Source organism: Hyperolius riggenbachi, chromosome 9 (genome assembly GCF_040937935.1).
Source record: "Hyperolius riggenbachi isolate aHypRig1 chromosome 9, aHypRig1.pri, whole genome shotgun sequence".
In the NCBI taxonomy this organism is placed as follows: domain Eukaryota; kingdom Metazoa; phylum Chordata; class Amphibia; order Anura; family Hyperoliidae; genus Hyperolius; species Hyperolius riggenbachi.
Genome location: NC_090654.1, coordinates 46,578,065 through 46,597,778, shown reverse-complemented (window position 1 = coordinate 46,597,778; position 19,714 = coordinate 46,578,065). Strand labels below are relative to the sequence as shown.

Here is a 19,714-nt window from a genome sequence, read left to right as displayed (position 1 = left end):
CGTGGTCCATCAGGTAGAGCACATTCCTTTCTTTCTTTCTCAGTCCGTCCTAAACACTGGCATGGATCTGGCCCTCCAGGCCTGGAGTTTGACACATGTGCTTTATAGCGTCTACATAACTTTACTCTCAGCTCAGTGCTTAAAGTGGACCTGAACTCCGAAATTTCTCTCTGCTCTAACAGATAAGCAACATCATTATAACCTTTAAAGAAAAACACAGCCGAGAGATCAAATTACACTGGTGATTAGTCACAGATGATGGGGAATTAGTCTGGCACTTATCAGTTAGCCGGGCGCATCCTCTAGGTGGCGACAAAACTCCACCAGAGTTACATCTTTCCCTACTATCCACGTCGGCCTGGAGGGGGAATAGTAATTAGCGCCACCTGCCGGATGCGCCCGGCTAACGGATAAGTACCATTAGTCTTAAAGGATACCCGAAGTGACATGTGACATGATGAGATAGACATGGGTATGTACAGTGCCTAGCACACAAATAACTATGCTTTGTTTCTTTTTTTCTTTCTCTGCCTGAAAGAGTTAAAGATCAGGTATGCAAGTGGCTGACTCAGTCCTGACTCAGACAGGAAGTGACTACAGTGAATACAGTGACTTATCAGTACTCACTGATAAGAAATTCCAACTATAAAACCCTTTCCTAGCAGAAAATGGCTTCTAAAAGCAAGAAAGACATAAAAAGGGGAATTTCTTATCAGTGAGGATCACACTGTAGTCACTTCCTGTCTGAGTCAGCCACTTACATACTTGATATTTAACTCTTTCAGGCAGAGAAAGAAAAAAAGGAACACTGCAGTTATTTGTATGCTAGGCACTGTACATACCCATGTCTATCTCATGTGACGTCACTTTGGGTATCCTTTAACTCTCTAAATACATACAGGGTGCATTTCTCTAGGCTTCCTTCTGTCCTGTGCAATAGTTCAGGTCCACTTTAAAGGTGGCCATAGACTGGTCGATGTGCCCATCAGAAATATCCCGCTCAGATCATTCTCTTATCAGAGTGTGATCTATCGGATCAAATCCCGCTACACACTGCACATAGATTTTCTGTGTGTACTGTCTGCCGGGTCCCTTAGAGGCTAGGCCTGAGCAATGTTAGGAAAAAATTACGCGATTTCTGTCAGAAATTGCAATTTCGATTCAATACATGATTTTCTATACATAAGGATGTATCAGATCGCTCTGACTATCCATGACACTTAACCCCGTGGTGTGTGAACCAAGCTTTAACCCAAGTGCAGAACTTAGCAATAGGCTCCCTTATTATGCAGCTTATTACTCTAGGAAGAAAAAAAACTATATCTATCGTCTTTTAAGGGAATTTACAGATTTTCTGTTTATGCAAATTTGTTTCAATGGTTACCATGGTGTCATGGGAAAGGGGCGGGATGAGCTGTCCTTCATATGTCTGCCCCATTCACCAGCCTGGCTGTCAACCTGTGAGGGAGGGGACATGGCCTGACTAACTGACCCCTCACTAGCCTCCTCTCCAGCACCTACTGGGAAGATTTCTGCTTTAACATAGGTATGCAACTGAGGAGGAGGGAGCCGGGAGCAGAGCGCAGGTACCAGTAGCGGCAAAAAACGCAGCTCTGACGTTCTGAAGATCATCTTATCCCTTAACACTACTAGAGGCTTGAAGTATTTGACCTCTAGCAATTGTTACGTCACACAGGCACCCCAGGGCTCGGAAGTGAAAAGACAGGAAGGAGCAGCCGGCAGGGAGGGAAGACACAGTAGGAAGTGCCAGCGGGCAGGCGAGAGTAGCTCCGATTCTGCGTCTTTAATCACCCCTAAATACTGTCTGTAACTTTAACTAATGTTCAGTGCTGTGTAATATGTTGGAGCTTTAAAATTACAATAAATAAATGTCGCATAATTGAGTGCAATTAGCGGCATGCTTCCCAACCCACCGCCGATCAAGCAAGATATTCCAGCTGCCACGGTCTACCAAATCAACATATTTTAGGAAAAAAACAAAACAAAAACTGGTGGATTGGGGATGATCTGCGTTATCAATTTCTAGATGTAAGGTCTAGGGTCATCTTAAAGGAAACCCAAAGCAAGGCTTCCATATTTATTTAAGCAATACCAGTTGGGCTGCAATAGTGTCCGAGTCACACACCTGAAACAAGCATACAGCTAATCCAGTCAGACTTCAGTCAGAGCACCTGATCTGCATGCTTGTTCAGGGTCTATGGCTAAAAGTATTAAAGGCAGAGGATAAGCCTTTAAAGAGAACCCGAGGTGTGTTTAAAGAATGTTATCTGCATACAGAGGCTGGATCTGCATATACAGCCCAGCCTCTGTTGCTATCCCAAACCCCACTAAGGTCCCCCTGCACTCTGCAATCCCTCATAAATAACAGCCGTGCTGTGAGGCTGTGTTTACATCTGTAGTGTCAGTCTCAGCTGCTCCCCCACCCCCGGCATAGCTCCGGTCCCTGCCCCCGTCCCTTCCCTCCAATTAGCAGGGAGGGAAGGGATGCAGGCGGGGACTGGAGTTCTGCAGGAGGCGGGGAGAGCAGCAGACTGACACTATAGAGATAAACACAGCCAGCTCTGACAAGCTGTTTGTCAGCAGCGTGGCTGTGATTTATGAGGGATTGCAGAGTGCAGGGGGACCTTAGGGGGGGTTGGGATAGCAACAGAGGCTGGGCTGTATAGGCAGATCCAGCCTCTGTATGCAGATAATATTCTTCAAACCCACCTCGGGTTCTCTTTAATACTCACTGTTCTGTACTGTTATCTGGGCAGTCAGTTCTTTTTTTCCTTTCATTAGTTTCTTCACTCCCTGAATGTGAAATCGAAGGATTGTCTGTCTCTTGTTTCACTGGGATATGGTGTAATACAAAAAATAAATATGGTTAAATAAGCAATTTTCTTCTGGCCTGCAATTTGACGTGCCAGCAGAAAGCATTCATTGTTCTTCAGCAATTGTACAATCCAAGGCGGAAAAAGGAGTAATTCATAGCATATGCTTTCCAATAGATTAAGCCGAACTTCACACTCACTGAACATTTTTCAGATTACATCTTTCCCATCTGAGCCAATTGTTAGCTAATAGAATCACTTTATTTAAAGGGGAAGCACCTAACATTAGTCTGACACTAATGTGTGCGTGTGTCTCCCAATTAACCATTCGATAACACAAAACATCTGATTGCAAATTCAAGTGTATTTAAATATTTGCGATTGCAACTATGGGCCATAAATCACATCCTCCGATCGATATTAAGGACTAAAATCAGTGGAGTGTTGGTCGTAAAAAAATAAGAATTCTTACATAAAATGACGATTGAAAACCAAAAATCGTGTGAGAATGTGATTAGTGATGGTCAATGGTTTCAACACAGGTATACTATGGACTGCATTTTGTAATGGACATCTCTGACTTGGGCTGTTACTGGGGGAATCTTTGATTGTGTTGGTTGAGGGTTATGTTATTTATTATCTTGCACTGTTAATTTGCTCCTGACAAAGTCCTTTTTAGGGTGAAACATGTAGAGTGTTACACCTGCACTGTACATATTCTGCACCCAGTCTATGTGATTGCCACCATCTACACTTGATTGCCTGCTGTGAAGGATGCATCTAGAAAGCAGTGCCCACATTGCCATTTCTCTGGGCACGTAGTGAACACTTCAACACATAATTGTGCATGGTTGACGACCTTCATACATGCTGGCTGGATGAATCCGTATACACTATATGACCGGTCAAATGTTTTGTAAACCCCATGTCATTGATCGCATTCTTTATCGTATATTTGCATCCTAGAGCAGTGCTCTCCCCAGGCTCTTTTAGCCGGGTGCTCCACCCGGCTAGATTTGGTGATCACCCGGCTGTCATCGGCTCACCTCCTCCTATGCTGTAAGCACAGTTGCCCTGCATTTTCAACTCGCCCCACCCGGCTACTTTTTCATGCCACCCGGCTACTTTTTCATGCCACCCGGCTGGAAAAAAAAATTCTGGGGAGAACACTGTAGAGGGGACCATACACTAATGATGGCTCTTTCACAAAACTCATTTCCAGCGTTTTAATGTAAAGTCAATACTTTGCATTAACCAATATAAAATGAAAGTCCATAGACTCATCTGACCTTTCACAATCGACGCTGCGTTTCGGTGCCTTACAGTTCGAAGCACCCGGGAGCATTTAATCGTCGTGAGCTGGAGTTTCCCTGTTGGGTGAATTAATAGCTACCGCCGCTGAATGCATCGCACTGCTACAATCTGACGACACGCCCCAGGCCATATAATGCGTGCAGGAGAACGGCTCTTGCACGCGTTATATTGAAAGAGCCCTGAGAGTCTCTCGGTGGGAATAGCTACACCCCAATGCCGTGTATGTGTGTGTATCAACAAAGACTTCCCACCATTGGTAATCCCCTTGCTCCTTTTGTTGGATTATCTGTGTAAGGATTGATTGACAAGTCCGTCCTTCACATTACTAGGCTCTTTGCAATAGTGCATCCTTGTTGTATTTGTAATAAGTCTAGATACCATTTAGACTATTACCCAATAGTGATCCATCTATATTCCATTTCCTGGTATTTAAAGGTGGCCATACACTTATAGATTTGCAGGAATTTGACAGGAATCTGATGTGTGCCACATACTAGAATAGATTTCCGATAGATTTCAGAATGAGATCTAAATGCATTATTGGACCATTAGATCCAATGCAACTCTATGGGCCATCGATCTGCTGCCAGCAGCAGATAGACCTGGATTTTCCATCCAGTCAGATAGATCAAATCGATCGAAATTGGCCACAAAACGATCGGCTGATTTGATATAATAGATTTCTGATCGATCGATTTGATAGAATCGAATGATCGATCTATGGCTGAAATCGACCAGTGTACCCTTTAGGATAGGTCCTGACAGACAGAAGTGTGATGATTAGCAATTTGTAGATGGAGAGGTATGGGGATATTTATTTTTCCCAGCTTTTATGGAATCCTTCTGTTGTAAACTTACATCACAGGAGCACTCCAATGAAGCAACAGGGAGTACCTCTGGGAGGCACCCAGAGGTACATAAAATATAGTTAAACACAACTAAAATAAATATAAGAGGTGGCCTACCTCAATAATGACAACTTCATATAGCTATGAAATGTATGATGCACTGGCAACACGTTTTGTTTTAGAAAAGAAGATTGAATGTTGAAAGTGGTGGGCAGTGAACTGTGTAGCATAAGTAACACAGCAAACCATTTCCCATCATTATTTTCGCCCGTCAGACACCAAAATGGTTAAATGGGAACTTCAGTCTAAACACACATACTCATTAAGTTACATTAGTTATGTTCATTAAAATAGATAGGTAATATAATCTCTTACCCATCCTGATTTAAAAGAACAGGCAAATGTTTGTGATTTCATGGGGACAGCCATCTTTTTGGTTGAAAGGAGGGGACAGGGAGCATGAACAAGTTCCAACTGTCCTGTGTGCATATCTCAAATTCAACATTTTTCAAAACTTATTTGCACCAAAACAGCAGAAGGAGAGCAACATCAGAAATGCCATTGTGCTTTGCACAGCATCAGGGGAAAAATGCCCGGGCAGTTTTCTTCTGTGCAGCTAAAAATGAGGCTTGGGTGAGAAAAGTTCTGATGCTGTGAAACTGTTAAAGAAACACCAAGCCTTTTCAGTGCTGCTGAGTAGATTTTTAGTCTGGAGGCGGCGGTGGGAAGACGTGCTATGGAATGATAAGCAATGTTATTGTGAACAAGGCAGTTCTTGAACTTCCTTCAGTGATGTGCGAGAAGAACTTCAGCAGGAGAGATATTTAATCGCACCGCTTTGCACTTCTAGCTGCTCTATAATCTGGCATCGCTTCTTGTCCTGGCACCTATAACAATCTGCCAGGGGGTTTTAGCAATGCGCACTCTGCTTTGGTGCATCAGAAAATTCCAGTATTTGCATTAACCGGAATGTGTGGTGTTGTATTCTTAGATGTAGCAGTATAAGTATATATTTTTTTATTATAAAAATATGACTACGCTGGATGAGAAGACAGTCAAAGGAACGCAAGGGCTCAATAGGACCTAGAACCTTTTCCCTCCTTAAAAAGAACCCGAGGTGGTTTCTAATAATCCTAAGAGCACACAGAGACTGGGTCTGCAAATAATGCCCAGCCTCTGTTATAGTGATCCCCACCTAAGCCCCCCCTGCGCTCTGCTGTCCCCCATGAATCACACAGTCGTGCTAGCGATACGCAGTGTGTTGCAGCCGGCTGTTTACCTTTGCCATGTCAGTCTCGCCGCTCCCCCGCCTCCGTCCCTTCCCTCCAATCAGAGAGGAGGGAAGGGACGTGGGCGGGGAGAGGTGCTATGGAGGAGGCGGGGGAGCGGCTAGACTGACACTGGCAAAGGTAAACAGCCGGCTGCGACTCGCTGTGTTTTTTCTGAGTTATATATGTGTTTTTTCTTCTGAGATAGTATGGCTGAAAGCTACTCTTTAAAGGGAACCTTAACTGAGAGTGATATGGATGTTTCCTGTTAAACAATACCAGTTGCCTGGCAGTCCAGCTGATCTCTGTGGCTGCAATAGTGGCTGAATCACACCCTGAAACAAGCATGCAGCTAATCCAGTCTGACTTCAGTCAGAGCACCTGATCTGCATGCTTGTTCAGGGGCTGTGGCTAAAAGTATTAGAGACACAGGATCAGCAGGCGATTCAGGCAACTGGTATTATTTTAAAAGGAAAAATCCATATCCTTCTCAGTTTAGGTTCCCTTTGAAGCAAATCTGGGACTTTCAGTCACAAAAATTGTTTCAGGTGTGCGATTCAGACACTACTATAGCCAAAGATTAGCGGGACAGCCTGGTAATGAGCGTTGGTTAAAAGAAAATAAATATGGCAGCTGCCAAAGCTCTCAGTTCAGGCGTGCTTTGAGGCTTTACAGTCACAACTCTGATTGCAGCATAATCCAAGAGTGCAGGAAATCTCAGGACCAGATCAGCTTTTTCCCCGGCCTCGGTCATTAGAGAACACATCAAGCTGCTGTTTTTGCTCTGAATGTGTTACTGGAAATGACTATTAATGGAAACATCACTTTCCCGTATTCCTCTCTTGCTACGAAGATCTCAGGAAAGCAACCACCACTCTAGAGTGCCAGTATAACTGGGTGAGAGCTGGCCAGCTACTAGACTAGGACTGTGGGCTACCTACTCTGTAAACAGGGTTGACGTAAGCAGAGTCATGTATCTGGATTTGCAAACAGAGGGGGGCCCCAGATTGCGTCACTTGTGAGGTCCTGCCACAGAACCGATGTATTTTTGCTGATGTTACAAAATGGAAAGTTGTAGGCTATGTTCACAGTGGGACGCTGCATTCACTTTATACCAAGAGCGCAAAGGAAGGAAAAAGTCGCCCCCTTACATTATGTGACTTTTAGGTGGCATACAGTCAATGAAAAGTATGCTTCACTGCCTCTGTTAATCCATGCGTTATGCGGTTGGATACCAACGCTTCGCATGCACTGTGAATGTTCCACAAACTTACTATTGCAGTGCACTTTCAGATTTCCCAATCCAACCCAGCAGTAACCTGGAAAGCTGAAAGTCCCGGCTTTCTGTTGCACTGGGTCCCGAGTCAGTATGATGCTCAGTTCCCAAGTTATGGGGTTTTGAAGGAAGGGTGTCCCCTGAACTTGGCTGCAGAAAGTGCAATTACAGAAGTACGAGACTAACCCGGCATGATAAGAAGCACACCCGGGAGGTCTTCTTCCTTCGCAGCTTAAATCTGTGTCTTCAAAACTTATGTCAAATGCCCTGGGTCTCTCATTACAGATGAAGGAGCAGCGCAGCTATGCACCCTCATCTCCTCTCTGTCTTACTGGCATGGGCAGGAGACTCAATTCCACTGTGCTCTCTGCAACAAAGTGCAGGGGACACCTAACCCCCCCTCCCCTAACTTGGGAATGGGGCATCGCATTGACTCGGGACCCAGTGCAAAGGAAAGCCGGGACTTTCAGCTTCCCAAAAATGGTTAGATCTGCCTAGGGGATCAAACAGAACATTAACAAAAAAGCTGCCAAACTTTCCAGACGGGATAATACGCAAGTACCAAAAAAAAAATAAAAATAATAATAAGTAAAGTGACAAACTGCTTCTCTAAAAAGTAAGCTTGTACGAATAATTTAATGCTAAACTGCCACCTACAATAAATAACCCCCACCAGTATATACTACATACGAATGTCACTGCAATGGAGAAAAATTCCTACTACCATTTATTCAGGTAGTGAAGCAGGAGTCACATGGGGAGGATTGGGGGAGGGGGGTTGGGGAATGATAAGCGGAACGGACAGAGCACAGAGGTATGTGGATCCAGAATGAAGATACCTCTGTGCTTGCCTTAGATAACTGTGCCTTGGGTCAGGTTTCCTTTAAAAACTGAGTTGAACAATACTATAGCTATTGCTACCATGGCCCCTGGCTCCATTCTATCCTGTAAACAAGCAATATTACACATGTACAGCTCAGTGGTAGACCTAGCTCCCACTTTAAGCAGTGAAAACAAATCTACCAAGTAATGGATCATGTCTACAATGCTGATCAGGGAGCAATCGGAGGACAATTTAAGGAGGACTTGATTTCATAATCCAGCTTTGGAGGAGGAAGCATCAACCTGAAGCACAATGTGGAACACCACCACGACTCTCTGCTCATAATGGTACTGAATGTGTATGGGACTCGAACACCACCAATTTAAGGACACTACCTGTCAAAGCAGATGCTGGTTGTTCGCTCTCCTTGGACAGTTGTAAGGACTGCAAGGTCCTTGTGACTATAAACTAAAATGGACTATGCTGCACACACTGGTGGAGGTGCCCTTGATGAACAACAACAGTGTTGACTGTGCAGACTTGTCTCCTCAGCAGGTCTCCCCACTTCCATTAAAGCGAGATTGTCACCATAAAAATCAAATTTCAACAGCAACTGAGTGTATTACGTGATAAAGATGCTAATCCTGCATTCAAAACTTTTTCTGCCGTTATGATTTGGAGTTATCACATACCTTAGGAGCACTGACACTTTAGTAGTCAGTGCCAAACAGTTGCATGCTGGGGGTTCTTTTTATCTATAATATATTCCTCCTCTTCCATTTATTTCCTTGCCTAGCTGCCTATCTGAAACACGATCCCTTGCACACTTGTGTTTACAAGCAAGGCTTTTTTTCCCCTGGCATAGTATGGCTAATCCTACTGCTTTAAAGTGTGCCTGAGGCTTGCTGAGCGCGCACCTCAGGCACATTCAACAAGATCTTATCAGATATGTTACATGGCTGCGTCCGCACAGTAAAGGTGCCCATACACTCGTCAGATTGGCAGCAGATAGATAAGAAATGCATCTGATGATCTATCTGATGCGTTTTTAGAACATTTTTTACCAGGATAGAATTCCAATAGATTTCAGTTTGAAATCTATTGAAATTCGATCTGATGGCATTTTTTTGCCATCAGATTTCCATTAAGGCCAATGCAAAATGATAAGCAATCTCATCAGATCGACCTCAATTTTCCATCCTGCCAGTTCGACAGAAATCCATCGAAATCGGCCATCGATCGGTCGATTGGCCAACCGATTTTCAATCGTTAGATCGATCTGGATCGATTGGTCGGCCAGAAAATCGGCTCAGTGTATGGGCCCCTTAAGCCGGGACTGCTCATCAACAAGCGGGTCCCATGTTATAGTGCAGACACGGTGGCGTTTGTGCAAGAAGAGTTGCAATTTATAAGAGAGAGTCCTAGGCAGCAGCTGAGTTCTGGAGAAAGGCATGGGAATTCCCTCTCCTTAACCCTGATGACCGGCATATCATTCCCCCTTAAGGACCAGAGCAGTTTTTGCATTTGAGGGGCCACCATTATAGATAGCCAGGCATAGGTATCCCCAGTATAGATAGGCGTCCCCAGCATAGGTAGCAGGCATTACTAACCTCCGCAGATCCAGCAAGGAGCAGATCTCCCAGTCATCCAGCCGTGCACTGCTGGCAAGTTCCTGATTCTGGCTTGATGAGGTCATCAAGCTGGGACCCGACAATAGAGACAGTGCGGGGCTGGATGCCGGGTGGAGCGGAGGGGGAGTGACGATCACCGGAAGAATGTCGGGAGAGGAGAGTCCCAGTCCTCTTCTTCCTTCTGCTGCCGTCACTTACTGATCACATGATCAGGAGCCAATCGCCATGGCTTCTGATAAGCAAGGGGATATGACAGCTGAATCTCCCGGTTTGGGTGCATGCGATCGCGTCAGGACTCAAGGATGTTACAGTTACATCCTGTCACCAGCAGGCAGCCACACAGAAAACATAACGGTAACATCCTTGGTCCCAACGGGGTTTAAGTACAGTGTCTGTTCTTTGTAATCTTTTCGGCTTGGGATTACTTTATCCCTTTAGCAGTCACATAAAGCAAAGATCTATGCATTTTTTTTGTTTGCTGATAGGGAAGTGTGCCGCCTTCAGCTTGGCAGGGTATGCAGATCAGCGCAGGGAGCTGCAACGCTGACACCATGGGTTACGATTACGTCATAGCACGTGATCAGAACACAGAAGAGGATGCTGGGAGTGCAGCGCCAGGGGTGGATGAAGTAGAGAAGCCGATCCAGCCGCCGAGAAAAGGTAAATATAAAGAAACTCCCTGTGCCACTCTGCACACCTGCAGTAGGCAGCTGAACAGGATAGGCCATCAGAAGACACCCTGCCATGCATTATCTATCAAAATAATGCGTGCAGGGCTGCCAACAGGTCAAGGCGTCTCCTTAGTGCTTGTGGTTGAAAATTAGACGACACACCTGAAATCTGTTCTGCAATACCCATTTATGCAGCATCAACTCTGAATTGTGTTTCACTGACCATCCCCAATTACAACATACTGCAAAGTTTCTTTTTTTCTAATTCTCTTTTCAGAAAAGAAAATATTTATCTTTCAATGTGGTCTGCTTGGCATGGAAGCCTAATAGAGCCATGCGTGCCACGATCAGACTAAAGCCTCATCTACACGGTACAATTCTCCGTCAGATCGGATTTATTAGATAACCGGTCCAATCGGATTGCATTACATTTTGCAATAGATTTTGGGTACTTATCAAGGCAAAATCTATCGCAAAATTGATCTGAAACAATTTGGACGCCTACCCAGGATGCAATTTCTTATTAGATCTATCTAAAGGTGGCCACACACACGATACAATAAAATGATCCGATTTTACGGCAATTCGATAAAAACGATCGGATCTCTCGAAAACATTGAAAGCTTTTTTTTGTTTTTTTTCATTCGACTGAAAAATCCGATCGGATTTCCCATTTCTTTCGATTTTTATCTATCCGGAATGCCAGAAATTTTTCAATTTCTCTAAAGATTGTATGGTGTGTGTTAGATTGCCAATTTATCAATATACACACCCAATCATTTTTATCATAATTGGGGAAAAAATTGAACACAGGTGTGTGGTACATTAGTCAGATTTTTTGAAAATGTTAAAATCAGTCAGAAAAATTGATTGCAATTCTTAAATTGAACTGATATTTAAAAAATTGTATGGTGTGTGGCCACCTTAATAGATCCATCTATCTGATGTAAAATTGTACTGTGTAGATGAGGCTTTATGCTGCTGCAAACCGCCAGCCATGTCCAGACAAAAAGAGGGGAGGGGCCTTTGCTTAATATTCTTGGGATGTTCCCACCACCCTGCCAAAAATAACTGCAAAGATGTGGTCTGCGTATGCAAACACTTGTACAGGGTACAGAGACACATTCACTGAAGAGTACAACTCAAGATTAAACTGTGAAATCAGGGGGGGGGGGGAGGACGCATGTACAGGCCTACAAAAAACCCTAACATGTGGCACTCTACTTTCATAACTCCAAAACCATATAAAGTAGAATCCCTTTATAGTAAACTCCACGGGACCAGGCAAAGTCATTTGCTACAGTGCTCTCCCCAGGCTCTTTTTGCCGGGTGCTCCACCCAGCCAGTTTTGGTGAGCACCCGGCTGTCATCAGCTCACCTCCTCCTTTGCTGTAAGCAGAGTTGTGCAGAAAAGCACCGGCCCTGCATTCTCTCATCTCGCCCCACCTGACTACTATTTCATGCCAACTGGCTGGAAAACATTTCTGGGGAGAACACTGTACTATATCAGAAGTTTACTATATCAGAAATAGTCACACTGAAGCACATAAATGTACAATAGTACTGTATTTTAATTCAGTCAATAATTGTGAGTCATTTCTTCTTTTCAATGCTTCAGCAAACGAGCACACAGTGTCTCAGCTGGATCAAAATGCACCATATGCAGGGATTTGCATGTAATCACGCAACAGCTTGCACAGGAAGTATAGGTCTCACCAATTATTGCAGGTACAGTACTACTAGTGTGCTCTGGCTACATGTCTGTGCCGCCTGGATGATACTTTAGCGCTGCAGCCATGCACAAGCAAGTCACAGATGACAGGCAACTCCCTCAATAATCAGGCAGCAGCTTACACAGTAAGGATAGGTTCCACCAGTTGGTCCTTTTGAGGTTATCCACACAGGCCCAGAGTAGTGTGCAGATAGCGAGCAGGCTACAAGTGGCTGCCAGCCTATCCACGGCTCATGGGTCTCCAACTGATGTATGACACATGCTACCGCCCACTTTCCACTATAGCCATGTACAGAATAACACTGCGACCAAGAAACAGGTTTACTATAACATAAGATTTATTTACTATACCAGGCGTTACTCCCATAAACTTATAACAGTGCATGATCCGGACCTGGACACTTCGATTACTATAGCCGGAATTTTACTAAATCATTAACAGGACCAGCGACGAGGGGCGGCAAGACGGCATCACAAGGCGATTCCCAAGTGTTTTCATGCTGAAACTGATCGGGAATCGGCCTGCGGTGTATGGGCAGCCAACAGATCCCTCTATAATCAGATCTGATAAGAGAGAGATCTGTCTTTAGGTTAAAGGGGTTCTGTGGGGGTTTCTGAAGAGAAAAACTGCCACTTACCTTGGGCTTCTATGAGCCCCATGCAGCGGTAATGTCCCGCGACGTCCTGCTCCCATCCACCGTTCCCCGCAGCCGGCACCGGGCTATTATTCGTCTGACATACAGACGAATAATGCGCGTTGCCGTGCCTCCGCTCGCGTCATCTGAGGCTTACTGCGCAGGCGCAGTACAACGGAGTCTTGTACTGCGCTTGCGCAGTAAGCTTCCGATGACGCAGGCGGAAGCGAGCGGGTGCGCGGCCACTCTAGCTCAGCCGCAGTTGGATCCCATGCCGCTTAGACCGGGGCCGGCGGCGGAGAACGGCAGATGGGAGGAGGACGGCGTGGGACATTACCGCTGCACTGGGCTGATAGAAGCCCAAGGTAAGTGTCTGTTTTTCTCTTCCACAACCCCCCACAGAACTCCTTTAATTAGCCGCTAGGTCAATCACTAGTCAGAATCCAGCTTCTTGGGTCCTGTGACCACAGTCTAAACATTAACCAAAAACTGTAACATGACCACTACCCTACAGATGCAGCTGAGACTTTATACTGTAGAAAATAATTTGATATGGTTTCAGCAGGGATAAACACATCAGATTACTTGGCAAGGAATAGAAAGATTTACGTAATTGCATCTAAAGTAAATATGACATCAACTGGGGTGCAGCTGCCAGTCTTTTATGAAGCTGGATTTGTTTTGCAGGTTCAGGCCCACAGACCTTAAAACATCCTTTCTCAACCTTTTTATCTTGGAGTATAGCAAGCTATAGGCTTGCTATACACCAGCGGTTCTGGATGCTAGCCTGGCTTGCCGGGGCAAAAAAGTGATAATTTGCATATTCAGTAGTGTGAAAGAAAGGGGGAGAACCGAGAGCCCAATATGGTGTAGTATGTTAATGAGGTGATGTCTGATGCAAACACACACAATGGTTATACTCACAAGGACGGGTCGCCTCCAAGGCAACCACTGGATAAGCAGGCGGGGAGAATTGTAACCTGACCCCGCTCAGGGTTAAGAAGTCGCTCTCTGTAGATAGAAGAAAATGGGGATACACCCCTCCACCAAGGGTGGACTAAACAGTTATGTGGTATAACAACAGAGGCGCCAAGTAGAGTAAAATTAGTTAAAATTTTTAAAAAGGGGGAAGTGGGTGGACTCACCTCCCTTCTGAAAAAATGGCCAGACAACGGGCAGGTTACTTCAAGTTTAAAGTAACATTTATTATGAGCTCCAAAAGTGCAACGCGTTTCACGGGTAACAGTCCCGCTTCTTCAGGCAAACAATTTTTGGAGGGAGCAAAGTCGGGTCAAGAGCCAGATATAGCGCCTCTGTCGACAGAGGCGCTATATCTGGCTCTTGACCCGACTTTGCTCCCTCCAAAAATTGTTTGCCTGAAGAAGCGGGACTGTTACCCGTGAAACGCGTTGCACTTTTGGAGCTCATAATAAATGTTACTTTAAACTTGAAGTAACCTGCCCGTTGTCTGGCCATTTTTTCAGAAGGGAGGTGAGTCCACCCACTTCCCCCTTTTTAAAAATTTTAACTAATTTTACTCTACTTGGCGCCTCTGTTGTTATACCACATATTCAGTAGTGGTGCATTGTGGGTAACCACAAATGTTCATTTATAGCTGAATTATTGCAAATTCCTTCTGTTTTAAAGCGGAATATAACCCTGCATTTCAACTTTGCTCTAAAACATTAAGGCAAATCGCACCAAGCTTTGCTTATTAATAGGAGGGCTTTTCGGTCTCTTATCCCCCTATACATTCCTAGTAGTTTGGGTCACCCTGAGCTGCTTGGTAACTCTTTTTTCCTCGGAGGAACCCTTCAAGTAATGATCTCTAGGAACCCCTGCATTGGTGGGGGGACTGGGGCTTTTGTTTACAGGATGCATGGGCTTTAAAAGTGTGTGAGGTTGTTTATTGTAGTTTGCCCCATTCCATGTTTCTTCCTTACGTCTACTACTATATTAGTGCATATATTGTGTTTCGTGCTAGAGACCCCATAATTATAGTGCTCTTTATTACATTACTCATTATGGTGCCACTCGTTATACTGACTCCCTATTCTATTGCTTTTTATTAATGTGCCCATTATTCTGACTTACCGTTTAGAGCTTCTTCATACAGCACCCCCCCCCCCCATTATAGTCTGCCCCTACCACATTCAGGCCAAGCATACAAGTGAAAACACAGAGGAGCCATAGGGGTACTACTGAAACTTTCTCAGCCTGCCACAGTCACGGGAGCGGAAAATGCCAGGAAACGCCTGCAAAGAACCTTGGTTGAGAAAGCATACTCTACAGCCTTGTATGCACACTAGATGGTTATTAGCCAGGGCTAACCCTGCATAGATACTAGCTTGTGTACAGCTCCCCCCTTCCCCCACCAATGTTTCGGCAAGAGATCTAGACTACCCCATTGTCTGGCCAAGCCTACTGTTCTGCTCGCCCTGCCATGCTGTTGTCACACCTCCTGCTCCATAGCGACAGAACGCGTCACCAGTCTGTAGGTTAGTGATGCCTCAGCACAGAACGAGAGTCCCAATCCCTGCGGGTGACAGTAATAGAGAGTGTGTGTGTGTGTGTGTGTGTGTACACCTTTAGGGCTGCTAAAGTAGAGATCATGAAGGAGATGCTAAACCTTTATGACTAGCATGCAACTAATTCAAAGTGCATGTCTCCTGGAATTGAACCAATCAAAATCAGGCCAAATTAAATTGGGCCAATCAAAATCTGATTGGTGCAGTTCAAAGCTGAATACAAATTGAATAAGATATGCATGCAAATCACAATTATTCAAATCTCAAAAATGTGGTCACCTGCACTGTAGAGCAAGGGCCTGTTTCCACTAGGAGCGGTGCGATGCGGGTACATAGCAGCATCGCACCGCGAGTGTGCTGAAACACATGCACGCCAGTGGAAGAGTTTCCACTGCGTGCATGTTGTGTGGTGCGGTGCAGTGCGAAGCGATCCGAAAATCTGCAGCATGCTGCAGATTTTCACACGGCCGCATCCCATCTCCTCAAATCACTTCCACATCGGAAGATGCGGAAGTGATGCGGCCGGCAGTGGAAGTGAGGCGGCTAGGTAGCCGTATTCGCATCACTTACTAGTGGAAAAGGGCTCTAAGGCCTCTTTTCCACGGACAGTTGAACTGTGTGCTCAGCAAGCCGTTATCAGGCAGCAGTGAGCAGTTACCAGGCTGCAGTGAGAGTTTGAGAGGCATTTCACTACCTATCAACTGTTCCTGGAAAAGAGGCCTTAGAAATGCTATCATTTTCATCACCCAGAGTGACTTCCTGCTTCATCAGGGAAGTGATGGAGGGAAGTTAATATAGGGAGGACATTTTTCAGATGGCCGCACTGCTGTTCCTCTCCAGGCTGCACCCAGTTAGGGCCCTTGTCCACTGCGAATCACAAAATGCAAATGCATGTGATGCGATTATGTTTGCAGTTTACACATGATTGGATGATAAATGCACAGACACAGGTGAACACATTCCATTCTACCTTTTTATGGGAGGGGGCATTTTTTTCTGCTCGTATCCAAATTATAAAATGCACAAAAAAATTATGATCAACACACTGCTACACTATGCAGCAAAAGTATAGAGAAAACACACCAAAATGGTCAACAGTGGTTACAAGAGGTTGTTGGGAGGCATCTGTTACAACTCCTGCTTAATAAAGGATACCTGAACGGAAAGTGATATGGAGTCTGTCAGATTTATTTCCTTTTAACCCATCAACTCTTGGTTCCTTCTGTTGTTCCGCTGGTGGCTCCGGCAATCTGGCGACTTCGGCTTACGTCATGCGTACGCGCCCCCGGCACACCATTACGCTCGTCTCCGCGGTTCAGTCTTTAGAGAATAGGAGATGCGCAGGAAGCGTGATGGCGCACATGCAAGACTTTGGCTACCGGAGCCACCAGCGGGACCATGGGAGGCAGCAAGATGACACCGAGGGACCTCGCGGGCTACGGGAGGGGGGGGGGGACGGGCGTTAGGAGGAAGCCCCAGGTAAGTCCACATTTCCTTTTTATGGCACTGTTCAGTGTCCCTTCAAAGCTGATAATGGGTTAGAAGGAAATAAATATGACAGCCTCCATATCTCTCCGAGTTCAAGTGTAATTAAACTGATCACATGAGAACACAGAACAGTCACACTTTAGTCCTGGCCCCTCCTATCACTGATCACATGACAGCATGTGGCCTTGGAGCCTCCCATTACCTTGGTGAGAGCACAGTTACTGAAGGGAGCGCATCGGACGTAGCTGCAATTTTACAGCCTTAAACAGGTTACTTATAGAAAGCAGTGTGAAATGTATATACTGTAAGAATTGAACCGTTTCATTACACAGCTTGTAAGGGATAAGAAACTGTAGTTCTCTAGGTTACCTGTAGCGAGTGCTGCTGAGCCTGTTGAACCTGCTCGTGAAGTGCCGTTTGCTGCTGAGGGTCCCATATGTGTACAGTCTGTGCTGTATTCTGATAGGCCCCCGCCACAGCCTGTACTGCCAACGGAATGTGGATATTCCCATTCATAAACTGGGCCGGAAACAAGGAATTCGCCAGAGTCTGCACCACTTCCTCGTGGGCGTTTTTAGCCATTTTGTCCCTGTCGTCCTCTAACTTTACGGTGGCCAATGTGGTGGGGGAGCCAGTAACATGGACGGCGTTGTAGGCCTCCTGAGGGATGGCGATGTGTGTTATATTCTGTTGCGGCAAGTCACTACGGGTATTGGCGGAATAAACAGGGATGGTCCACGTTTCTCCTGTGGGACTCGTAATAGTGCCCGTGGCCCCGTAAAGGTGGGCGCTGTCCACTGTCAGCAAGTCTGGCCTCAGAGACACATAGCTCTGTTGCTGTCCTTGTGGGATTGCGAGTACAGCAGCGACAGGCTGCCCTGAAATTGCATACGACAAAGTAATGGGCATGTCCACTTTACGCTTCTTAACAGGTTGAAGAACGTTTGAAGAACTAGATCGTCGCTCTCCTTCTCTGGGGGAACCCTGCTGATTGGGGGGCGGGGAGAGAGCGCCCGCCGTCTGTATCTGAATGCCACCGCCGACCGTATGTCCCACCAGATGCGCCTGGATCTGTTGATGCTGTATGTGGTCGTCCTGAATGTCAGAGGGCTGGATCTGTTGGCCAGGCTGAACATGCTGCACCTGGATTTGGGCCACCTGTAACTGGGAGTTTGACAGTTGCTGGGAGGGGCTGTGGGATTGGAGGGACTGAGTCTGTATCGTCTGGCCACCCTGCTGCGTCTGAGACTGTGCTCCACCCTGGATCTGGACTTGCACTTGGATTGGTTGATCGTTAGACTGATGGACGCTGAGCTGTGGTGAGAGTTGCTGAGCCGACACCTGCTGGGGAGACTGCTGCACCTGTGTGACAAGACAACACTGCTTAATAGTAGAAGATTCAAACCCTACATACAAGTCTATTCAGCGCAACTAAGCAATATAATCCATGAAAAAAACAACATTTCAGTCACATGAATGCAGAACACATTTTGATTGGTTGCTGTGGCTGGCTGCCTTTTGAACATTTACTCTTTAATTTACTGAGCAAGCCAACTGTGGCAAATAAATACCCTCTACAGGAAAAGGAGTAACATCCCCTAATAAGATCCATCCTTAACTATTTGTGTGCCTGCAGGGCCACCGGATCGCTGTGCACATGTCGACAGTCCAGTCTCTGTACTTCCCTGACCCTGTGCCAAACCCCAGACCAAAGTGCACCTGTCATGACAGAAATGTGGAAGTGTTCCCTGTTAACCCCCTAAAAGCTAGCTGGTTGGTAATAATGAGCCTCTGTCTACAATACTCTAAAAATCACTCAGCTAGAAGGAGTATAGAGAACAGGTGACCTAGCATTGCAGACCCGCATACTTGTTCTAGAGGAGTGACCTAGTAAATAGAATCAGAGAACCAGCACTACAGCTATGAAACTAGTGCGTTTCCAAAAGAGGACTGCTAAAACTTTTCTCATACGTCTCTTATAAGAGGCAATCCTTAAAGCACACCTCAAGTGCTACGGATATGGAGGCTGACATGTTTATTTCCTTTTTAACAATGCAGATTGCCTGGCTGTTCCTCTGCCACTAATACTTTTAGCTGTAGACCCTGAACAAGCATGCAGCAGATCAGGTGTTTGACTAGATTAGCCACATGCTTGTTTCTAGTGTGATTCATACTACTGCAGCCAAAGAGATCAGCAGGGCTGCCAGGCAACCAGTATTGTTTAAAAGCAAATAAATACATTTATGGCACTCTCCATATCCTTCTCTCTTTGTATATGGGCATTATTCGCAATCACATTTATTATCATCAAGATGGCTTCCTAAATGTGTAACCTTTTGAAATAAAATATGTGGTTACTGCGAAAGGGAAAACATAAAGAAGGAAGAGAAGTAATACGTTAGTAAGCAAGAGCCTTACTATACTGTAGCCGCCTTCATGATATCACCTGCAGCAGGGGACAGAATTGGTCAAAGATAAAACATATTTGCATTTTGCATGCTTGGAATTGGACCAATCAGAAACAGTTAGGCAGGTGTGACACTTGCCCATTTTCGTGCGCTTTTTCTGCAAAACACCCCCCACCCCCCCCCAAAAAAAAAACATCCTGCAGCACAATTCTGCACATTTAGTGCTTATTCTCTACCAATTACATAACCTGCTGTAAA

At 45.4% G+C, this 19,714-nt stretch overlaps 1 protein-coding gene across 4 annotated transcripts in view; it reads right to left on the bottom strand.

Annotated features, from left to right (window-relative positions):
- The window catches only part of QRICH1 (glutamine rich 1), an 89,678-nt gene that overhangs the window by 39,339 nt on the left and 30,625 nt on the right, over nt 1-19,714 (bottom strand). For all 4 annotated transcript variants that reach the window (XM_068252659.1, XM_068252662.1, XM_068252663.1 and 1 more), the window contains one exon: nt 17,418-18,410. In XM_068252659.1, coding sequence (XP_068108760.1) covers nt 17,418-18,410 — 993 coding nt within the window. The remainder of the gene's footprint in view (nt 1-17,417; nt 18,411-19,714) is intronic.